The following is a 22,300-nucleotide window of genomic DNA, read 5'->3' on the forward strand; positions in this document are numbered from 1 at the left end:
TCAAATAAAATGTTTTAAAGGATTTGGAGTGAGAAGCTTTCCCATGTAAGGCTTGAGTTAGTAAAACAGAGCATCAGTATACTCTTTTCCAGAGAATTTCACTTACCTGAATGGTCTCAAATTGGTTTCTTTTTAATATGTTAAGAACACAGAATCCTGTATATGATAAGTTATATTATACATTACATTTTAAGCTGATAAAGTACAGTTGATGGGTTTCTTGGATGAAAGTAAATCCTCTAAATAAATAAATAAATAAATAAAAACAGGGGGACCCAGGGGCGCCTGCGTGGCTCAGTGGGTTAAAGCCTCTGCCTTCGGCTCAGGTCATGATCCCAGGATCCTGGGATCGAGCCCCACATGGGGCTCTCTGCTTAGCAGGGAGCCTGCTTCCCACCCTCACCCCACTTGCCTCTCTGCCTGCTTGTGATCTCTGTCTGTCAAATAAATAAATAAAACCTTTTAAAAAAGCGGGGGGTGTACCTGATGAAGGATCACCTCTTTGGGAGCAAAGAATAGGGGAAAACAAAGTTTGATTAGTGCCCTTTATTCCAAGCATGGTATTTTATTATGCTTCTAAAACCATGCTTGATTTTTCATATTTGTACATCTTTTGTTCTGTCGCTGTTTCTTCTGTTGCAATATCCATTATGGTGATTGAGTGCTCTCCCTCCTCTTTAAGTTGTGAGTCTTGCCTGCTGGCTTAGTCATCTTTACTGGGAGGGAAGTCTGACTCATTTCGTGGTATTAAGAAAAAAAATCCAAAAAATTGTTGAAGTTGTCATATTTTCTCAGTCTCTGTTTTTGTTAGAACCATTGCAGCGAACTTGAGGAAGCAATCTCTAGGGATAAATGTGTGAGTTGGCTTGAGGGAGTTTTCCAAAAGATGAAGCTGTGGAGAGATGTAGGACTTGAAAACTGGGCCGGCACTTGGGGCTTAGAATGTTTCTGGTAGTGGAGGTCAACGCAAGAAACTGGGGATGTGAGGGGTAGGATATAAAGGATCGCACGGAGCAGGAGAGCCATGTAGAGGAGGTGCTGGGGAGGAAGGTGGCTCAGAATTCAATTAGGTTTAAGTCAGACATGAGATGCCTCTTGGTTTGGTGAGTGATTCTTATTTTTTGGAGGGGACAGAATCAGAACTTGTATATGAGAATAGGCAAGCCACATTATAAAGAGTTTAATCTGTCAAAAATTGGAACCATGAAGTCAGATATAAAGGTAAATTCTCTGTACTGTCTAGGTAGACATCTATCTAGTTAGAATGCATTAAAACTTTTTTGTTTCTGAAATCGTTTGTCCATATTTTGAAAGTTGCAGTGTATTAATACGTATGTTTAGGAGCAAGTAGCATTTGTTTATAATGCCCGCATCTGTTAGGAGTGTCTTAGGTTCCTCTGCTACCTAATTGCCACTGAAACACCATCAATACACATCATTCATAACTGTGTGTGAAGTCCATAAATCTAGCGTTTGTTGCTAGTGATCTTCAAGTTAAAAATTTCTTTGTTCCTGGGGTCTCTGGGTGGTTCAGTCAGTTAAGCCACTGCCTTCAGCTCAGGTCATGATCCCAGGGTCCGGAGATCGAACCCCGCATCGAGTTCCCTGCTCAGGGTCTGCTTCTCCCTCTCCCTCTGCCTGCTGCTCTACTTGTGCTCTCTCTGTATCTCTCTGTCAAATAAATAAATAAAAATCTTAAAAAAAAATTTCTTTGGCCCTAAAAAAAATTTCTTTAGCCCTAGCAGATTTCATCTTTCTTCCCAGTTTGATCCATTCGTACCTTCCAGTCATTCATACATTACATACATTCACATATTAACAAAGGAAAGGTAAAGAAAGCATTGACAAAGACTGCTAAAAACCTCTACTGGGCTCCTAGGAGAGAGAAAAATACAGTTGCCCCGTGAATGACACAGGTTTGAATTGTGCGGGTTCACTTCTAGGTAGATATTTTGCAATAAGTACAGGACAGCACTGTAAATATATTTTCTCTTCCTTAAGATTTTTCTTAATATTTTCTCTGTTTTTTTTATAAGAATACAGTATATTTAAAAAAGAATACAGCATATAATACGTATAACATACAAAATATGTGTTAATCAGCTGTTAATGTTATGGGTAAGGCTTCTTCCTGCCATCTGTAGGCTGTTGGTAATTAAATTTTGGAGAAGTCAAAAGTTATATGCAGATTTTCACAATAGACCTTGTCTATTGTGAGGAAAACGTGAGTCTCAAGCACACCCTAAAATCCTTAGGACTATTCTATAAACATCAGAAGCGACAAAATGATTTTCAGTTTAATAGTGAGCGGTGGCTGATTGGGCCTTCACATTGTACGCATTAGTCTTTATGGAGAGTTCTGGGCCTGGGCCCCAGATGGTGTGGGCAGGTCACGCACAGCAAGGACTGGGGACTGTGGTGGCGGTGGCAGCAGCCAAAAAAAGAAAGAGTTCTGCAACAACAGCTTTGGTATTTCAGGGTTTAGGTTTTGTTTTTTTCCACCCACATTAGTTTAATATCTTAATGTTATTTAGAATGATTTTGTTTTTCATTCAATCCTCATCAGAGTCTATTTGCAGGCCAGGCTGATTTTCCTACAAACTTATAGGAATGGTTGAAAGCAAAGTTGATGGAAGCCCTGATTAGCAATTGTCCCGCCTAGAATAAATTTTGCGTGTGAATTGTGTATCAGTTTTGGTCAGCTGCCCTGACAGAGCTGGGCCAAGATATTTTCCTGCCTGTTAATCAAGGCCCCACAGACAAAGCTCAAGGAAGGATGACCCCTGCCTCAGGAAGTTTTGAATCAGTTGCTATTTATAACCAGTATACAGTAGAACTTGAGATCGGGTCTTTACTCAGTTGATAAGAAAAGTTCTATGCCAAATTTTACATTTGAGGAAACATTTATGGGCCTAAATGAGTGAAGCCTGTGTGTGAAAGGAAGGACTGTGATAGTGCCTGTAAGTATTTTTGCCGATTTGGGTCAAGGGTGTGGTGGCAGCAGTGTGCAAAAGTTCAGTGGGTGACAAAATAAATTATGATATTTTAAAGCAACTGATAGTTAATGGCACTTTGGCTTGTCGTTAGCACTGTGCATATGGAGTCCTGTGCTGCTAAATGGGAAAGTTGAAATAAGGGTATGTTGAAATAAGGGCTAATATTATCTCCCAACATAGGAGAGGAGAAGGAAATTAGGTATTGATGTGTTTCCAGACTAACTGGATCTTTCTCTGGGTGTATGCATAAACTTATTAGTTATTTGGGAGGTATTTCTATATATGTATGCTTTTTATAATACTCTGATGGTTCTTGTTTTGTTAAGAGAAGTTTTCATAAGGAATTTATTTTACAAAATAATATTGTATACTACTATATGTAATCTCTTATAAAACTTCCTTCTGTATGTAACTTTAGGAAATTAAATAGGGCAGAACATTAAAGCTGACAGTTTGAGAAATATCACAAGGTAGTTATTTTCTCTGTGTTCTAGCACCATCTTAGGAATGCCTTTATGGAGTTGAATGATTTAGTGGATGGCAAGTATATTTTTACATATGCAGTGTAAATGAATTATTTAGGGAGAGATAGGCAGTGTTTTAGTGGACTTTAAATTAGGAAATTATAAAACTGTGTTAACATATGATTGTCTCTTTTTAATAGGAATATTCAACGTAAAGTTGCAGCCGTTTTCCACAGGATCAGTAATCAAGATTTTTCTTTTTAAAAAGAGATTTCCAGGTTAAAGATGAAAGGAAAATGCTGGAATTGTTTGGATACTAAGTGACAGGAGAAAGGATACGGTATTTCACAGTTACTTATAATGGAGCCTCAGTAAAATCCATACTTTGTCATGCACCCAACTGGGAACATGGATGCCAGTTTTTCTCGTTCTGCTGTTCAGACACTGTCAAGAAGCCACTGCAAAAACATCAAACAAAAAATTTCTCAGTGGGAAGGAAGAGCTAACGGTATATCTAATCCAGAGAAGTGGCATCCGAAGGACTTTGGAGTGAGATATACTAACTGCCATCAAGAGATTCTTCTTAAGAAAAGTCCCGTTGCTGAGGGAAAGAGCAAAAAGTTGGATATAACCAACTCTCGAAGTGTTGGTCTAGACGTTAATGAAGATGCTAACAGCCATGATCAAACTGAGGGTGAAAGTGGGCAATGTGGATGTGATGATCCACACCTCTTTAGAAATGCATCGGAATCCAACTGGGTATGTTCTAGGGTTAAACAGATCGAAAGCTGGAAAGGGGTTGTTCTGGATCCAGAGACTTCCTTACCTCCAGGAAACTTCTATACTTCCCAGATACTGTGGAAGAAAATAGAAGCACTCCCCCCAGATAAAGTCTTAAATTTGGCTTTAGAACACTGTGACTCTTCAGAAAAAGAAAATTTCAGAGTTCTAGATAACTCATATGGAATAACCAAGAGCTTAGAAAATATTTACTCTGAACCCGAGGGACAAGAATGCGGACCTTCTATAAATCCTTTGCCCAAACCTCGCAGGACATTCAGATATTTATCTGAATCCGGTGTTATGCCATCTAAGGAAAGAAACTGTGACAGAAAATACTGTGAAAATAATTCTTGCACGGAGTCTTCTTTGGCCTCTTCTCAGGAACCGGAACCAAAGAAATACAGCAGAAAAATCAGAGGGAGATCTAAAAGGTGTGTTTTTATTTGCTCCGCAATGATTTCTAAGTATTGCCCTTACAGAGCTACAGGCTGCTTTTCTCTTTTCAAAGCCATTTTCATTTCCCTGCATGGGTTACAGGCCTAGTTTGATTTTACAGATGTTGATTAACCCAAGGGAAAAGTATCTACAAAAGGAAATAATACCTAAGACAATTTGCGGACATAAGAACATCGGGAAAACTTGCATTTTGTATCGTGTAAGAGTGTGTAGGGAAGTAAGTACGTTCTTCTGCTTCATTTAGGACATGCTGGTCTTGGCTTCACTTTTCATCAGAGTGAATTTTATAAAGTTACGCAGTAAAGAACGTGAATGTAGTTGGCCAAAGGCCTCCAGTTTTCTCATGGCGTATATAAGGTATCAGCCTCGTTTATTATTCTTAGGTATATGATAAAACACCTTTGTAATTTTGCATGCAGGTCCTTTACTTATTGATTTCTAGCATACCAATTTAAGGAACACTAGTGTTTCATTTATTTATTTTTTAAAGATTTTTTTTAATTTATGTATTTAACAGACAGAGATCGCAAGTAGGCAGAGAGGCAGGCAGAGAGAGAGGGGGAAGCAGGCTCCCTGCTGAGCAGAGAGCCTGATGTGGGGCTCAATCCCAGGACCCTGGGATCCTGACCTGAGCTGAAGGCAGAGGCTTAGTTTAACCCACTGAGCCACCCAGGTGCCCCAAGAACACTAGAGTTTTAAAACAATATAACTTTAAAACATATCTCCTTTCTTAAGGAAATCCTTTGAATTTGAGGATATTCAGCACTTTCGAAATCGGAGCTCACAGAAGATTCATGAAGAACTTGGAAGAAATTCCGGCTCAGCACTTTATTACACACAGTCAGAGGACAATATCTATGAGGATATCATATGTACGTGTCCACAAACTTTGCAGTTAAATTTAATGAGTATGTATTTGGTGGGGCCCTTAACTGTAGGATGGTATTTTCTTTTATAATCAAGCATATGTTGCTGTAGCTGTTTCTTTTATTTTTTTTAAAGATTTTATGTATTTATTTGACAGAGAGAGACACAGGAAGAGAGGGAACACAGGCAGAGAGAGTGGGAGAGGGAGAAGCAGGCTTCCCGCCATGGAGCGGAGAACCTGATGCAGGGCTTGATCCCATGACCCTGGGATCGTGACCAGAGCCAAAGGCAGACAAGCTTAACAACTGAGCCACCCAGGCGCCCCACTGTTTCTTTTAAATATGGAAACTTTTGTCATATAAATTCTTTTATTCTTGAATGGTTTTTGTAGCCAGTTTAGTGGACTGCTGAGTTCAGAAGTAGATGTTTATAGTATATAGTATTTTGAGAATTCTTTTAGCTTGGTGGGATGCCTGAGTGGTTTTCAAGCTTAAAGGGCCAGCAGTATAGATTAGGGAGCTGAACATAGTTCTTTATTTCTCCTCCTAGCCGTAGTCCCTTTGTTTCCATGTAACTGTGTTTCTCTAAACTTTGTTTTCCCATTATTTTTCAAGATCCTGCCAAAGAAAATCCCTATGAAGACATTCCAGTGCACCCTTTGTCCATGTGGAGATCCCCTTCGGCTTGGAAGCTACCACCCCCAAAAAGTGCTTTCAGAACACCAAAGGTATAACCAAAGGATCAGTATGAGAAAACATTATATGTAATTAATCTAAGAAAACCCTGGATTCTTGTTTGTGATCCCCCAAAAAGGTTAGAGTGGTTTAACTAAGGCCAAGATGAAGAGGCACTGAAATACGGGTCTTTTTGGTAGTGGTGGTTTTTGTGTTCTTTGTGGGGTTGTAGGGGGCAGCACACAACTTTTTGTTTTCTTTCGTTTTGGGGTTTCTGTTTGTTCACTTACTAGCACTTCAAAAATATGAGATTATGCACACCTTTAGACAAGCTACTAGCTTTTCGTTTCACTGTAGTTACTACCACAGCTCCCTATTAGTCCCACAACACTCTGTGCCCTAAATTACCTGACTTGTCCCTGAAAGCATTAGTCACCCCCACAAGCAAAGACTGCCTTGAGTTAATGAGGACTCTGAGTTGTTTTTTGGAAATGTGATGACATCGTTGTAGAACATTGGATTAGAAGCCTGAGAAATGACTTTACAAATGGGGAAAAAGAAATTCTGGTATCCTCAACTGAGGTGACTTTAAAGAGAAGAGACATGTTTTTCTGAAATAACTTGACCTTGACACATTGTCATTCCCTACACGATCTTACCCTTACCAGTACATCTCCTGTTTCAGCTTCCTCCCAAACCTCAGTTCCTCAACCGGAAGACTATGGAACTGAAGAGCTCCCAAGCTTATTTACGGTCAAAGCTCACAAAGGATACTACTTTGCCTGTCACTTTAACCGAATGGAAGCTTTTCCGAGCTGGAGAAGTTGCAAACAGGAAGAGGAAAAATCTTCCAAGGGTAAGGACTCTAGTACTTTCATTCTTTGACTCATACTTCATTTCCATAAATGAGAATAAATACACTTTAGACTGAAATGAATAATAGGTTAGAACTGATCTACTGGAGGGGCACCTGGGTGGCTCAGTGGGTTAAGCCTCTGTTTTCAGCTCAGGTCATGATCTGGGGGTCCTGGGATCGAGCCCTACATTGGGCTCTCTGCTCAGCAGGGAGCCTGCTTCCCCCTCTCTCTCTGCCTGCCTCTCTGCCTACTTGTGATCTCTCTCTCTCTCTCTGTCTCTCTGTGTGTTAAATAAATAAATAAATAAAATCTTAAAAAAAAAAAAAGGACTGATCTACTGGAATGAGAAGATTTGGAAAGCAGCCTTAAAGTTTAGGTTTTTACTCATGCAAGAAAAATGCATGAGTGCCTTTTGCCAGGGCTTTTTTATGGATTTGGAAAATTGATTTTAGATGGAAGGTTTCACTTCAGTTACCTTAGTTCTCATTAAAATCAGCTGCCTGTTTCAAGGAAGCACTAGAATCTCATGTAAGAGGACATTCTGTTAAGCTGGCTTCAGTGTTGTTCTTTTCTTTTTTTTTTTTTTAAGATTTTATTTATTTATTTGAGAGAGAGAGAGAGTGCACAAGCTGAAGAGGGGCAGAGGGAGAGAGAGAAGCGGACTCCCCGCAGAGCAGGGAGCCGGGCATGGGGCTCCATCCCAAGACCCTGAGATCATAACCTGAACCAAAGGCAGACGCTTAACCCACTGAGCCACCCAAGCGCCCCAGTGCTGTTATTTTCACTCACTCATTTAGTTGCTGAAGTGAACAGTTTTGTGCCTGAGTTTACAGAATTTCAGTAATCACAAAGTATATGCCTTTAATTTTGGGCAAAAACTTCCATTTGGGGGAAGAAGAAAGAAATTTGACTCTTGCTTGGGAATAGAAATTATCATCAATTACATTAAATAAATGATTTTTTTCTCAAGGGAGAAAAGGCAGTAAATCTAAACCATCTCAGACAGAGCTATTAGAACCAAAATGAAGAAATTGGGATTGTTTGTAAACAGATATATATATTTTTTAAGGAGAGACACTTAAGAAAGTGCATGAAAATATTTTTAAATTCTTTGTTACTTTGTTCTTCTATAATTTAGAACATCTTCAGGATAACTCTGCAGAAATGAAAAAAAAATCAGATCACTTAAATAGTATTCCTTCCCTTAATCCCGTCTGAATGAGCTGCATGTATTCATTTGGCACACAGTTTTTGTACCTGATTTTAACATTAAACAAAAGTCCCAGCTGTTTTTTGGTTTAGTAACTGCTGATCGGTTCCTTGGGAAATATTCTGTTCCACAATACTTTTAATTCTTCTGATCTATTTCCTGCCCCTCCCTCTTTAATACGTGAACAGTTAAAGACACACGGTTCTAGAAAAGCAGCAAACACATCTCTCTCAGTGAAAGAAAAAAAAAAGCAAACCTCTTCAGCTGTTTACTCTCCTGCATATGGTGAGGAATATGTAAGAATCCGATGTTTAAAGAATGGCTAGGCTTTCTAGAGTCATTCTGTCCTCTGATCTGTCATGCCGGCACAACAAAGCAGCCTCCTGCATGGCCCAGAGATGACAGATAATGTGTTCACAGGGACGAGAGTACAAACACAGAAGGGATTGCATTTAAGATGTGATTCTTGGAATGACATTAACAAATATTTGGGAGTAATGGATTGTAGATTTCGGTGAGACCGACAGAAATTTGCAGTGCTTTTAATTTCATGCCTAGGTGTTTTAGGTGCAGTGGATCCCCAAGTACTCGAAGCTTGTTCTCTTCCTAACTTGGGTGATGTGATCCAGCTTTTCCTTTTCTAGTTATTTCCTCAAAGGCCTTTGGAGAAGTGAGGGGGGAAAATATGGTGATGAATCCTTGATGACCAGGCAGGAATAAGCTATTAGCAACCCTCCTTGGATTAAATCCTTTTAGGATGTTCTATTTGCAATACAAAATTTTGACTTTTGAGTATCTTCAGCCACAGTATTCCATGAGGAAAGCAGTTTTCATTTACTTCCCCTTTGATGACTAGAACTATCCCAGGAAGGAAAACCGGTTTCATACTTTGAAAATCACTGATCTAGTCCATATGCCTCTTCCCCACCCTTCCTTTCTTTCCCTACTGTGAAAGCCTGTGTGGGATTGTTTCCTAGAGTAGATTTCCCAAGGTCTCATATTGTTCGTGTCAACTGTGTATAGCAGTATGGTTTCTATCATTTCGTTGGAAGAATATTCTATAATACTTCCTGCTGTACCCTACAGTATTTACTGGAAGATAAATGTAGGCTCCTCTTCCTAACTCATAAGCAAAATTACAATTTTATTACTTTATCTCGTGTTTCTAGAACAGACAGTTCCCTTTCCTTTATAATATTTGAGTCTCCTTTTGAGTATACTTTTCAAATACTGATTACTAATTATACTATTTTTAGGGGTGCCTGGGTGGCACAGTCAGTTAAGCATCTGACTCTTGGTTTCAGCTTGGGTCATGCTCTCAGGGTCATGAGATTGAGCCACATGTCAGGTTCTGCACTCAGCATGGCATCTGTTTAAGATTCTCTCTCTCTCTCCCTCCCATCCCACCCCTCGAGAGCATGCTTTTTCTCTCTAATATAAGTACATAAATCAATCTTTAAAAAAAGAAATAATTACACTCCTTTGGTATGTCTCCAAAATACATGTTTACTCTCATATGTCTTTCCTATAGCCCCTAACAATATCTTTTTATGTTGAATTCTCTTATTTTTTTAATAATGGTAATATTTAAGAACACTGGTAATTTTTCATTTGAATGGCAGCTATAAAATCTTTAAAAGAATAAACTCATCCAGAAATGTGGGAATAATCTGCATATTGGAAGCACATGTTTCTCACATGTTATTTTTCTTGCTCTGGGTTGATTCACTGCCTGTGGATTGCCAGGATTGCTAGAGAAACAAAGACAAAAGAGAAAACAGGAACATTTTTCTCAAGCAAATTTGTTGGTTCTTATGTCCCTAACAGTTGTAATTCTGGGAGTTAAATATGTTAAATCAGGATTAATGATTAAAGAAAAGCTTGGAATTTTAAGAAAGAAAGAGAAATATGCATGGAAAACTAATGAATCCCTTCTTTCGTTTCTTTATTAAGTTTATTTACCTAAGCAATCTCTACACCCACGGTGGGGCTCAAACACAGGCTCCACCAACTGAGCCAGCCAGATACCCCAAATTCCTCCTTTTAAAAGTGACTGTTCATCAGCTTGATTTTTTTTCTCTCTTTTAAAAAGATTTTTTTATTTGAGTTTTGTTCACACATCTTTCCTTTTTCTTAAAACCTACTCTGTGTGCATGTCTGTCTTTCTCTTACACGGCAGCAAAGAAAAAAATTCCAAGTAATGCTTAGTAAGTGGAACCTGCTTTTTGTACTAAAGTATATTTGAGAGCCTCCTATTTTTATGATGTTTCTAAAATAAATTATAATATTAGTGCTCCCAGTAGCAAAGAGAGTATTTGCTTTGACAAAAACTTTGTCAACATGATTATTTTCTTTTGCAAAGAATTCCTGGGAACAGAAATAACTGAGCCTTACCCTGACTTCCAAGTGAAATGAGTATTCTTCTTCCTACTCTGGACGATAGGGAAGGCTTGGTCAACAAATAGAATGCAATAGGCAGATTTCTTGCATGTTGTGACATACGGTGACAAGGAATCTCCCTAAGAGCCCGTGCTGGATTCTGCTGGAAATGACATACCCTTTCCTCCTTCTCTTACCCATGTTGTATGGACTTTGTATTAGAACAACATATCATCTTAATAAAGATCACTTTAGTTTCAAAAAATTTTTTTAAAGATTTTATTTATTTATTTGACAGACAGAGATCACAAGTAGGCAGAGAGGCAGGCAGAGAGAGAGGGGGAAGCAGGCTCCCCACTGAGCAGGGAGCCCGATGCAGGGCTCGATCCCAGGACCCTGGGATCATGACCTGAGCCAAAGGCAGAGGCTTAACCCACTGAGCCACCCAGGCGCCCCTAGTTTCAAAATTTTTAAACTGTGAAGGGTTTTATTTTTAAAATGGATCTTTCTCTGAATGAGAATCACTAATTAATATCATCAGAACTTGGTATTTGAATCTTTAAAAAGAAAAAGTGGGAGCACTGACTGGTTCAGTCAGTGGAATGTACAACTCTTGATCTGGGGTTGTGAGTACCAGCCCCAAGGTAAGTGTAGAGATCACTTAAAAATGAAATCTTTAAAAAAAACAAAAAACAAGTTGGTGTTGGTTTTAACTTGTACTTTGTTGGTCTTTTTTCAGCTTGTATTGAAAATTGCTGACATATTTGAATCTAAGAGAGGGAAAAAGAGGGTAAAGTTACATCCATACACTGGAAAAGATGTACCTCCCTCAAAAGGTAAGAATTGTTCCCGATGTCCAGCGCTATCAGGATTTGAGGGGAAAATCACATAACTTAATGTCTATGTGATTATAATTTTTGGTTTACTTTCCTACCCCACTTCAATATAACTTTTTTTTAGATTTTATTTATTTATTTGACAGAGAGAGAGACAGTGAGCAGGGGTTGTGGGAGAGGGAGAAGCAGACTTCCCGCAGAGCAGGGAGCCCGATGCGGGGCTCAATCCCAGGACCCCGGAACCACAACCCAAGCCGAAGGCAGGTGTCCAACCAACTAAGCCACCCAAGCGGCCCTCAATATAACTTCTTTAGGATAAGGGATTATTTCTGTTCTTCCTCAAATCCCTTTTATTTAGTTCTATGGCAAGTAATAACAACGTAAAAAAATTAAATTAAAAAATATTAGAAGCCAGTAAGACTAATTTTCTTTAAAAAAAAAGACTAATATTCATAGGCAGAGTGTATCATTATTTTGTAATCCTACTTTGATTTATAGTCATTTATCAGTATTGACCCTTTAGTGGAGAAATGAGCATATTAGATATATACAGACTACAGGTGTGTGGTGCTCAACTGATAATCATCTACTCAGCTCAGTAGTTTTATCCTTCAGATGCCTAGAGAAAATTTACATTGTCTTTTTTTTCATGATTTATTTTTTTAAGATTATTTATTTATTTATTTATTTGACAGAGAGAGAGAGAGAGATCACAAGTAGGCAGAGAAGCAGGCCAGAGAGAGTGGGGGAAGCAGGCTCCCCACTGAGCAGAGAGCCCACTGTGGGGCTCAATCCTAGGACCCTGAGACCATGAGCCGAGGGCAGAGGCTCAACCCACTGAGCCACCCAGGCACCCCTAAAGATTTAATTTTTTATTTTAGGGAGAGCATGAGTGGGAGGGGCAGAGGAAGAGGGAAAGAGAATCTCAAGCAGGCTCGGCACTGAGCACAGAGCCTGACATGGGGATTTATCTCACCCTCCCTGAGATCACAACCTGAGCGGAAACCAGCAGTGGGATGTATAACCGACTGTGCCACCCAGGCACCCCAAAACTCATCTTACTTATTAATCAAGAAACTTTCAGCATCCATAGTGAGTTATTAGAATTTCATATAGACTCATGCAAGATTCTCAACTTGGCTGTCTGGCAAAGAATATGTAGAATTTAGCAATTTTTGTCAAGTGGGAAACAACAGCCAAGTCATACCACAGAAGAAAGTTTCCTATTTTTGCAGACGTCCAAAGACAGCAATTTCTTAATTTCCCTTGAAAACCTATCCTGCATTCCAACAATTACTATCTGAAAATAAAATCCTCCATGCTGCAATTTAAGACTCTTTTCTTCTTTTTTTTTTTTTTTAAAGATTTTATTTATTTATTTGACAGAGAGCAGAAGCAGACAGAGAGGCAGGCAGAGTGGGGGGGGAAGCAGACTCCCCGCTGAGCAGAGAGACCGATGCGGGGCTTGATCCCAGGATCCTGGGATCATGACCTGAGCCGAAGACAGAGGCTTTAACCCACTGAGCCACCCAGGCGCCCCAGGACTCTTTTCTTCTTACTCTAAAATCAACTAGTCACCATTTTAGATACAAGTGTTCATATTTTTTTCCAGTTTCATATTTTCAAAAGCAGTTATCAAAACATGTTCCAATCTTCTCTTCTGCAGAAAAAATAATTTTGGTTATTGTGACTCATAGGTACCTTTTACAGAATGCAGTATTAGTTTTTCTACGCCCTTTATCTCATGGACAACGTCCGACAACACTAGGAGGCAGGGACTATCCTAATTTTATAGAGGAAGGAGCCGAGCCAGAGGAGAAAATGTCCGTTTGGAGGAAGGAGCATGGGACCATGAAATCTTATCCTTTATTATCACTAATAGTTACTCTCAATTTTTCTCATAACCCTTGATTTTTAGCAGTTTATTTCTTCTCCATGTGTCTTTTATCCTCAACAAGGATATTGTCAAAGGCTTTATGTTTGTGTAGTTCAAAACTAGATACAGAAGATGAAAACTGATGCCAGTTACCATGCTGGACCCTTTCAGACACATTCTCATTAATTTTCTCAATAGCCCTATGTGGCAGATGTTATGTCACTGTTTCTAGATAAGGAAATACATTGTAAATTTCAGGTTATGTAAAATTTCAGGACACTGGGGCCTGGACAAATTCTTAGAGAACTTTACCATTTTCTCAGATTAATAACAGTCTTCTAACAAGTCTACTGTCAAGGGGTACTGCTGAATGGACTCTCACTGAGCTCTTATTCTGTTTGTACGCCTTATTTATGCCTTAAGGATTAGGAATATTTTAGTAGATTTGACTCTAAGATAAGTTTTTGAAGAGCCAAACCCTTTTTTTTTCCCTGCTGTATCATTATTGAAAAAAAAAATTCAACAGCATGAATGGAGAACTTCTAATAACCACAAAAACAAAAAAGAAAGGAACAATCTTCCCCACAACTGTGTTTTTCTTTTGCGTGGCTCGAAGAAAATACGCATTTACCCAGTCTCTGGGACCAGGTCCTCTAGTGGGTCTGAGGAATTTCTCTTATGCCTGAGGATCTCCTGGCTTCCTATTCACATTCTCACATTTTTTGTTTTCCTCCCTAAGCTTTTGTCTATAGATCAACAATGACTAGTAGAACCAGATAATTATATTTACCTACTCTGTCAGTACATGCTAAGTTTTACTGAATCTGTTCCAACCTAAACGTTTCTTAACTTTTAGTTATCAGCTCTTACAAAATGATTTATTGTCCTTCTTCAATTCTATCATTATAATTTTGGTGTTGAAGTCACATATAAAAAAAGGGACAACCTCTTCCTTTTTTGATCCCTACAGATTCTCAGTAGATTTTCCTATTTGGCTTATAAACCCCTTCACCTTCATTCAGTGTCTTGGAACGCAGATCATCAAAACCTACAGATGTGAATGTATTAAAGCTACCTAAATGAGCTTTGGTAGGGTCTTTTTCCATTGTATTATCTTTCCTTCCTTTCCCCTTTCTTTTTCTCTCTCTCCAGACCCTTAATAGGCCCCTAAGAAGTGTCTGATGCTAAGGACACAAACAGGACTCAGGAGCTCAGTGTTTGTTCCTTCATACTAAGCAATGCTTCCTAGCTCCATTATGCTTTCTATCACAGATAATTTGAAGTTATAAAGCCTGTGAGATAGTATAATGTATGCACTTGTCAAATCACTGTATTTCACACCTGAAACTAATGTAACACTGTGTGTCAGCTATACCCAAATCAAAAAAAATTGGGGATGTCTAACTGGCTCAGTCGGTAGAGGGTGTGACCCTTTTCTCAGGGTCATGAGTTCAAGCCCCACACTGGGTGTGGAGCCTTCTTTAAATAAATTAATTAATTTAAAGATTTTTTTTTTTTTTTAACAACAACAACAAAAAAGGTGCCTGGCTGGCTCAGTCGGTGCCTGGCTCTTGATCTCAGGGTCATGAGTTCAAGTGCCATGTTTGGGCATGGTTCCTACTTAAGAAAAAAAAAATCGAACCTGCCAAAACCCATACATATACAATATTAAAATAATTCCTTTTCTGTTATATGTCTTATGAAGAAGCAGCATTTTTTAACATTCTTTTATTCCTTATTATTAAATTTAAATGAATATAGCAAGAAATTATAATAATAAACCTCCCAAACATCCTATTACTCCCAGAAAGTTTTATGCACATGTAGCTGTTTTTCTACCCAAATAATTTTTTATACCATTCAGACTTTGTATATCTTGCTTAAAACAAAAAGTAATATATTTCAGAACTCTTTCAGTATCAACACATAGAGATCCACGTAGCTGTACTACAGTTCATTGTATGGATGTAGAAGGATTTTATTTAAGCTGGTAGACATTTTGATTGTTTCATATTTTTTTAAAAGGTTATTTATTGAGAGAGAGAGAACAAGTGGGTGTGGGAGAGGAAGAGGGAGAGGGAGAAACAGACTCCCCTCTGAGCAGAGAGCCCAACTCGGGGCCCAGTCCCGGGACCCTGGGATCATGACCTGAGCTGAAGGCAGACACCCAACAACTGAGCCACCCAGGTGCACTGATTGTTTCACATTTTATTTAACCTATGGATTTGAAGGTATACACACACACACACACACACACACATATTTTTCTGCTCTTCAAACAATGCTATGTTATACATCTTTTTATATATATCTTTGTATATTGGTAAGAATACATCTATAGAGAGGCGCCTGGGTGGCTCAGTGGGTTAAGCCTCTGCCTTCGGCTCGGGTTATGATCTCAGGGTCCTGGGATCAAGCCCCGCATCAGGCTCTCTGCTCAGCGGGGATCCTGTTCCCCACCCCCACCTCTGCCTGCCTTTCTGCCTACTTGTGATCTCTCTCTCTCTGTCAAATAAATAAAATCTTAAAAAGAAAAAAAAGAATACATCTGTGGAATAAGTTCTAGTAGTGGACTTAACCAGAAAACATGTACATCTAATATTTTTATAACTGCTGTCAAATTGTCCCACACATTGTAACTGCTTACATTTCTATGAACAGCATTGGAAAATGACTTTCTTCTCATAGTTTTCGCTAATACTGTATTGTATAAAGCTTTTTTATTTTTGCCAATACCATGGTTGAATATTGGAGCTTATTTATTATTTTAGCTTGCTTTTCTTTAACTATAAATTTGGACAGTTATCATGTTAACCAACAGTTATAAATCTTTTGCTTTCTTTTTTTTTTTAAGATTTTATTTATTTATTTGACAGAGAGAGATCACAAGTAGACAGAGAGGCAGGCAGAGAGAGAGAGAGGGAAGGAGGCCCCCTGCTGAGCAGAGAGCCCGATGCGGGACTCTGTCCCAGGACCCTGAGATCACGACCCAAGCCGAAGGCAGCGGCCTAACCCACTGAGCCACCCGGGCGCCCCTAAATCTTTTTCTATGTATTGCTTATTCCTGCCCTTTATTCATTTTTCTGTTGTGCTGTAATTTTTCTTATTCATTCATAACAGCTGTTTGAATATGAAGAAATTTATCCTTGTGTCAGCAATGTGTATTACAAATATCTTCCCAGTTCATTGTTTACTTTTCGAATTTAGTAATTTTTTTAATAAGGTAGACACTTCACATTTTTATATAAATAAACTTATATGCATTTTTCATTTATAACTCCTAGCCTTGTTTTTCTTGATACAGAAAGTCCTGCCTTAGCACCAGGTACCTCTTAGGAAACTATGGAAGTGTCTGGAAAGAAAGAAAGGAAAGGGGAAAGGGAGGAAAGTTACAGAAAGATTTTCCCTTTCTGTACCTTTTTAAATGTTGCTTTAACTTTTCCAACTTAATCTAGAAATTTTTCATTTACTTGTTCAGAAAGCTCTGAGTACTATAAGCAGTCTGAGTACTGTAAGAATTCAGAGTAAAGAACACTGAGTTTGGTCTAGAGGTAGCTTAGAAGCATCATAAAAGAGGTATGGTTCTTCATAAATGTATGTGGTTATCCCTCTGAGCCCCACATTTTCCTATGACTCTAAATTCATAGTTGGTTCTGTGTTGAGATTTTGATTCAGCCTGGTTGGTGTGTCTACCTTTGGTATCTTATTTGGAAATATAAGACAAGGCAAGGAAGGTAGAAATAGAATCTACTCTGAACCAGTCTCCATAGAACTAGGGAGGAGCTAGGAGCTGGCAAGGGAGGGCGGGAGAGTGTGGGAAGAAGCCAGGGTGGACAAGTGGCTTCTTGGAGTCGTCTGTTCTCTTTCGTGACTGCCCGACCCTGCTGTAACTAAGTGTCTGGAGAAAGGCTCAGCATCCTTAATACTCCCGACTTCCAAGTCTCCAGGTCCGTGGAGGCCTTATGCTGTCCCCACCCCCACGGACCTGCTACTGTTGGACAATACAGTAGGAACTCTCTCTCTTTTCAGGTGAAGCCAGTGGGAACGAAAGTGATGCTGAGTATCTGCCAAAGAGTGAGTGAGTCAACGGGGCTGCTCCCTTTCTCGAGATGATCATGGTCATGGGTGGAGTGGCACCTTCCTTTGGGATTGAGCACATTTTCCCCACGTTAAACTCTTAATTTTGTAGGCGATTTCTTCATTACAAGAACCTGTTGAGATTTGGGGAACGAAACAGTATGCCATCAGATGTTTGACAGCGTTAAAAATCTGCCATGTTGTAATGAGGCAGACAGGCTGGTTCTTAAGATGGAATGTTCTTAGGGGAGCGGTGGGGCTGCGTGTTCAGACATATGTGCGGTAGTTTCCCAGCAGCCAAAACAGAGGGTGTGAATCATCCTCTGAGACAAATACATACCATTAAATATCTGATTTTTCATAGTCATTCACATGTACTTATTTAAGTAACTTCATTATCTCTGACATCTAGACAGGAGACATTGATCTTTCTTCTCACAGGCATTTATTTATATTTCAAATTATTGTGCCATTTACTTTCTGTTAGGATATAGAATCTGCCATATGCAATTTTGGCTGTATTTCTTCAAGTACTTCATGGTGCTCTATATCCTTCATCTAATAGGTTTTCACAGCAAATTAGAAGTTCCTGTTTAACTGACCGACATACTGAGGCATGGGAAAAGTCAGAGACATGAATTATCCAAGCTGAGGACTGGGCAGTTCCAAGTCTGATACTCTGATCTTATGATTAATAGTCACGTGCTCTCTCTGTTGGCCTGAATTGCTTCAGGTGTTTAACTCAGTAGCCTGACTGAAGGTGAAACTTAAGTCATCATCAGGTTCAGCCTGCATGTGTGAAAATGACGAATTTAGCACTGTCACTACTGAGAAATGGGACCTAAAATTGTCTTGACTTGAACTGAGACCTTTAGAGTTAAGTAAAGCTTTGCCTAGAGCCTAAATGTACTGGATAATTCCAGGGAGCCATTCTGAGGTGAATTTTTAAGTGTTCTTAATATTCGATCCATAGTATAACTTTTTGGGGGACAGAATGCATCCTATCTCAAAAGAAAAGCAAACAGAGGCTGCGTCTTTTAATCGTGGCTCAGAATGACACATAATCAAATCTCTGGGACGCTTAGACTATTTCTTCTGCAAGTACTGCATTTCCCCTAGAGGAAACTACCCCAGATTGTTCACAATTTAGAGATAAAGGAGAATAAAGGCTAAATGCTCTCCAGTTTTGAGTGGAATTGCTCATACTATTTAAATATTTAGTACGCTTCCATAATTTCATTCTTTTGAAAACTAGTCCATTAATAGATGTCTTCTGTTGCTTCATTTTTTTCCCTCTCCATTTAGCACCGTATGTCGATATAAGCATATGTCCATTATTAGCAATATTTGCCAAGGAGAGAAGGGAAAAGGACGATTCTGTTAATGTGAGGTTATTTTTGTTTGAATTTTATCAGACTCATCTCTTATGTACCTAGCCTCTGTAGGACTCAGTTCTTCTATCAGATATCTCTCTCTCACACACACACATGAGCGTGTGATTTCATGGTCTTGACAACGGCATCTGTTGTCAGGCTGGTGCTTTCACCTGACACTTTCCACGTATCCCGCTGTTGTGTCATGAAAGATGGGACAGCACAGGAGTATGTGTTGGGTCACACGTAGCATATGGGTGGGGACAGGGAGCGCCAGAGCCCTCCCAGGTCTGTCTGTGTGGCCGGCACTGGGTAGGCAGCCCGCAGTTGGCAGTGACCAAGTGAAGAGTAGTCCATAGGGTTCATGAACTGAGGAAAAACCACGCTCCCTGGTTTCATTGCAGATCGCCACAAGCGCTTAGCGCAATTGCAACAGTCTTCCAAGAGGAATCCTCACTACCAGACCTTGGAGAGGGATCTCATTGAACTACAGGAGCAGCAGCTCTTTGAACTTTTTGTGGTGGTGTCTCTCCAGAAGAAACCATCAGAAATAAGCTACATCCCCCAGGTCATACAGCAGTTCCCTAGCAAGGTAGGTGCAAGAAGACCCAAGAGGCATTTGGGAATGTTCTTGCGTCTCTGTGTATTTTATTTCCTCTCTTCTTTTGATTGTGGTCTGAAGCAGCTTTTACTACTACTGTACCTCTTGTGGGATCTGGTAGGTGACTCTGAGAACATCTCCTGTCAGGCCTGAGCTACAAATAAGGGCCACAAAAGCTCATTATCCAAGTTGGTTTTCTAGTTTTTGCTCTCCTGTTTACTAAGTACCCTTTAGCAAGTTGCAAAGCCTCGGTTTTCTTGTTCTTAATGGGGGAAATGATAAATATGGCAGAATAGGGTAGCAGTTTAGAGCTAACTCTGCACCTGCCACTTGTTAGCTCCGTGACCTTGAGCCATTACTAACTGCTCTGTGCCTTGCTTTCTTCATTTGTAAAATGGAAGTAATCATAATAGTGTCTATCCCACTGAGTTGTAGTGAGGATTAAATGAGCCGTTTAAGGCACTTAGAAGAGTGTCTAGCATATAGTCAGCACTATAGAATGTTATCCCTTATTAGTGAGTGTTTAATGAGATAATATATGTGAAGTGCTTAACACAGTTCCTGGCACATAGTCAGCACTTGATAAATGGTATCTATTATTAACAATATTCTTTGGGTTTTTTTCCCCTACCTTATGCTTGAGGGAGCATAAGATTAAATAGCAAATAGAAATCCCACTAGAGGTTGAAAGACTCTGGAAGAAAGGAAAAAGTTTTATATTTTATTTTCTATTTAATTTTTCCTGCTTTTTGAACAAGGGGCCCACAGTTTGATCTTGCTCTCTGCTCTGCAGATGATGTAGCTGGCCTCGGTAAGGAGTAGTCCTTTCACACAGGGACACTGACTCACGCGCCATCTTACTCCTTGGACCCCTCCTCTCATTTACGTTATCTGCTCAGCTGCTTTAGGACCTGAGGTTTAAACCCTGAGTTACATGTTTCACCAAAAAAGCTAGTGGAGCCCGATTGTATTGCCATGGAATCAGAGACATTTCCTGCGTGACCTTTCATTTAAAAAAAAAAAAAGTGCTTGACAATATTCCTACTGTAAATAAGTCTGTGTTTAATTTCTTATAAAATTCTTCAGTGTAGCCTGAGAGCACAGTGTCACAACACTGAGCCATTGAAGTCATAATAATGTAATCCAGAGAGTCTTGAGGAATCTGATTTCCCATAAGAGAAGCTCATTTTTTTCTCCATTTTTCCATCAGTCTTACATTTGCTGAGAAAGCTTGAGGTTGAACATGTTTTCAACAAAGCTGGAATTAAGGGACTCAGAACCAGCTAAGGACCCAGTTTGACCCTGGCAGTGATTCAGGGTTGTATCTAAGTCAAGTTTCTCAGCATCTTTATGCATGAGGCTCCTCTGAGTTAAGGTTGGAAAGAGCTGATCAAGTCTCTCCTGATTGTGTTGTGGAGAACCTTAGATGAAGATGCTTGTGTGTCATTTAACAGTATAAAACTAACAGAATATGAGACGACCAAAATTTTGTGAGAGTGGTTTTCCAGGGGCACCTGGGTGGCTCAGTTGGTTAAGTGTCTGCCTTCAGCTCTGGTCATGAGCCCAGGGTCCTGGGATCGAGCCCCGATTCGGGCTCCTTGCTCAGCAGGGAAGCCTGCTTCTCCTTCTCTCTCTGCTGCTGCTCTGTTTACTTGTGCTCTCTATCTCTCTGTCAAATAAATAAAAATAAAATCTTTTTAAAAAATGAATGCTTTTCCATTTCTGATGAGCTTATATTGCAGTGACTCAGAATGGCTGCCTCTTCTGTTTAGTAATTAAAGGATCCACTGTATTAGTCACATGAAGGTAATATGTTTATTAGGCTTATTATCTGCTTGTTTTAGTACTAATTTTTAAACATCTCTTGGTATAACTAATTTTAGATTATTCTTTGACATACAATATCAGACTTGCACAGAAGGGTCTTTCTTGCTAGAATTTTACAGGAAGTTGCAAACCAGTAATTAGTTAGAAAGATTATATGCTAAGGGAAATTATTATATATGGGGTAGATTCTAAAAGTAGGATCTTTTCTAAATAACATTCACCTGCCTTTTCGAAACATCTCTGATTATTGATCAGAGAGTATCTGGAGCTAACTGGGTTTTTGCTATCAGCATATTATACCATCGATTTTTATTTGATGTCCTGTGATTCATAAAAATATTGTTTCCACTAGTATGTGAATCCTGAATTAAGATTCTATCTGTAGACTAGAAACTATTTTCAGTCACCTCTCTTGCTTCAGATTATGGGATCTTTACAAGTAAACATTTCTATGTAAAAATAAAATTCTTATTCTTAGTAACTCTGTTCTCTGTGTGTCTTCAGTGATTATAGGTCTTGGCCTTCCTGTCTTGTTAAATAATACAAAACCGTGCTGAGATAACTACTTAGGCTAATCAGAGACCTCTTTCCCGAGACAAGGCTTTTTGTATTTCTAGTTTCCATTTACATAGAATATTAGTCACCTAAGACATTATCTTTTTCAGGGTGATCATGGCTTTAAACAGTCCAAAGACACTGAAGAGAGGCTCAAAGTTATCCCCAAATTTTGTTTTCCCGACTCAAAGGACTGGGTGCCAACCTCAGAACTCAAGAGGTAATACGCTCCTTTATCTGATTTCTATTTGTTAGAACTGCAAAAGTAGAATCAGAATGTTTGCAAAAAGGGTAGAGCCAGCAGTTAAAGCTACATGGACACTGTGGCAGGTCAAGGATGCTGTGGGAGGAAAGGAAGAAACAGAATTAGAACATTTCCTATGTGAGTACAGAAAAGAAAAACACAGAATAGTTTCAGTGTCAAAGGGAAAACGAGTTTGAGAATCTCTGTAGCTTGCCAGTTCTGCGG

The 22,300-nt window shown here is 39.3% G+C and overlaps 1 protein-coding gene across 2 annotated transcripts in view; it reads left to right on the forward strand.

The window, feature by feature from the left end:
* DENND2C (DENN domain containing 2C) overlaps positions 1 to 22,300 on the forward strand; it is a 79,894-nt gene that overhangs the window by 38,445 nt on the left and 19,149 nt on the right. Inside the window, exons 2-9 of one of the 2 annotated variants that reach the window (XM_080802378.1) lie at positions 3,661 to 4,674; positions 5,435 to 5,571; positions 6,181 to 6,293; positions 6,926 to 7,096; positions 11,426 to 11,522; positions 17,428 to 17,472; positions 19,253 to 19,440; positions 21,942 to 22,051. In XM_080802378.1, coding sequence (XP_080658504.1) covers positions 3,851 to 4,674; positions 5,435 to 5,571; positions 6,181 to 6,293; positions 6,926 to 7,096; positions 11,426 to 11,522; positions 17,428 to 17,472; positions 19,253 to 19,440; positions 21,942 to 22,051 — 1,685 coding nt within the window. In that variant the 5' untranslated portion in view covers positions 3,661 to 3,850. Of the gene's footprint in view, positions 1 to 3,660; positions 4,675 to 5,434; positions 5,572 to 6,180; positions 6,294 to 6,925; positions 7,097 to 11,425; positions 11,523 to 17,427; positions 17,477 to 19,252; positions 19,441 to 21,941; positions 22,052 to 22,300 lie in introns of those variants that run through there. The other variant, XM_080802379.1, reaches the window with a different exon arrangement.

This window comes from Martes martes, assembly GCF_963455335.1.
Source record: "Martes martes genome assembly, chromosome: 4".
NCBI classification, from domain to species: domain Eukaryota; kingdom Metazoa; phylum Chordata; class Mammalia; order Carnivora; family Mustelidae; genus Martes; species Martes martes.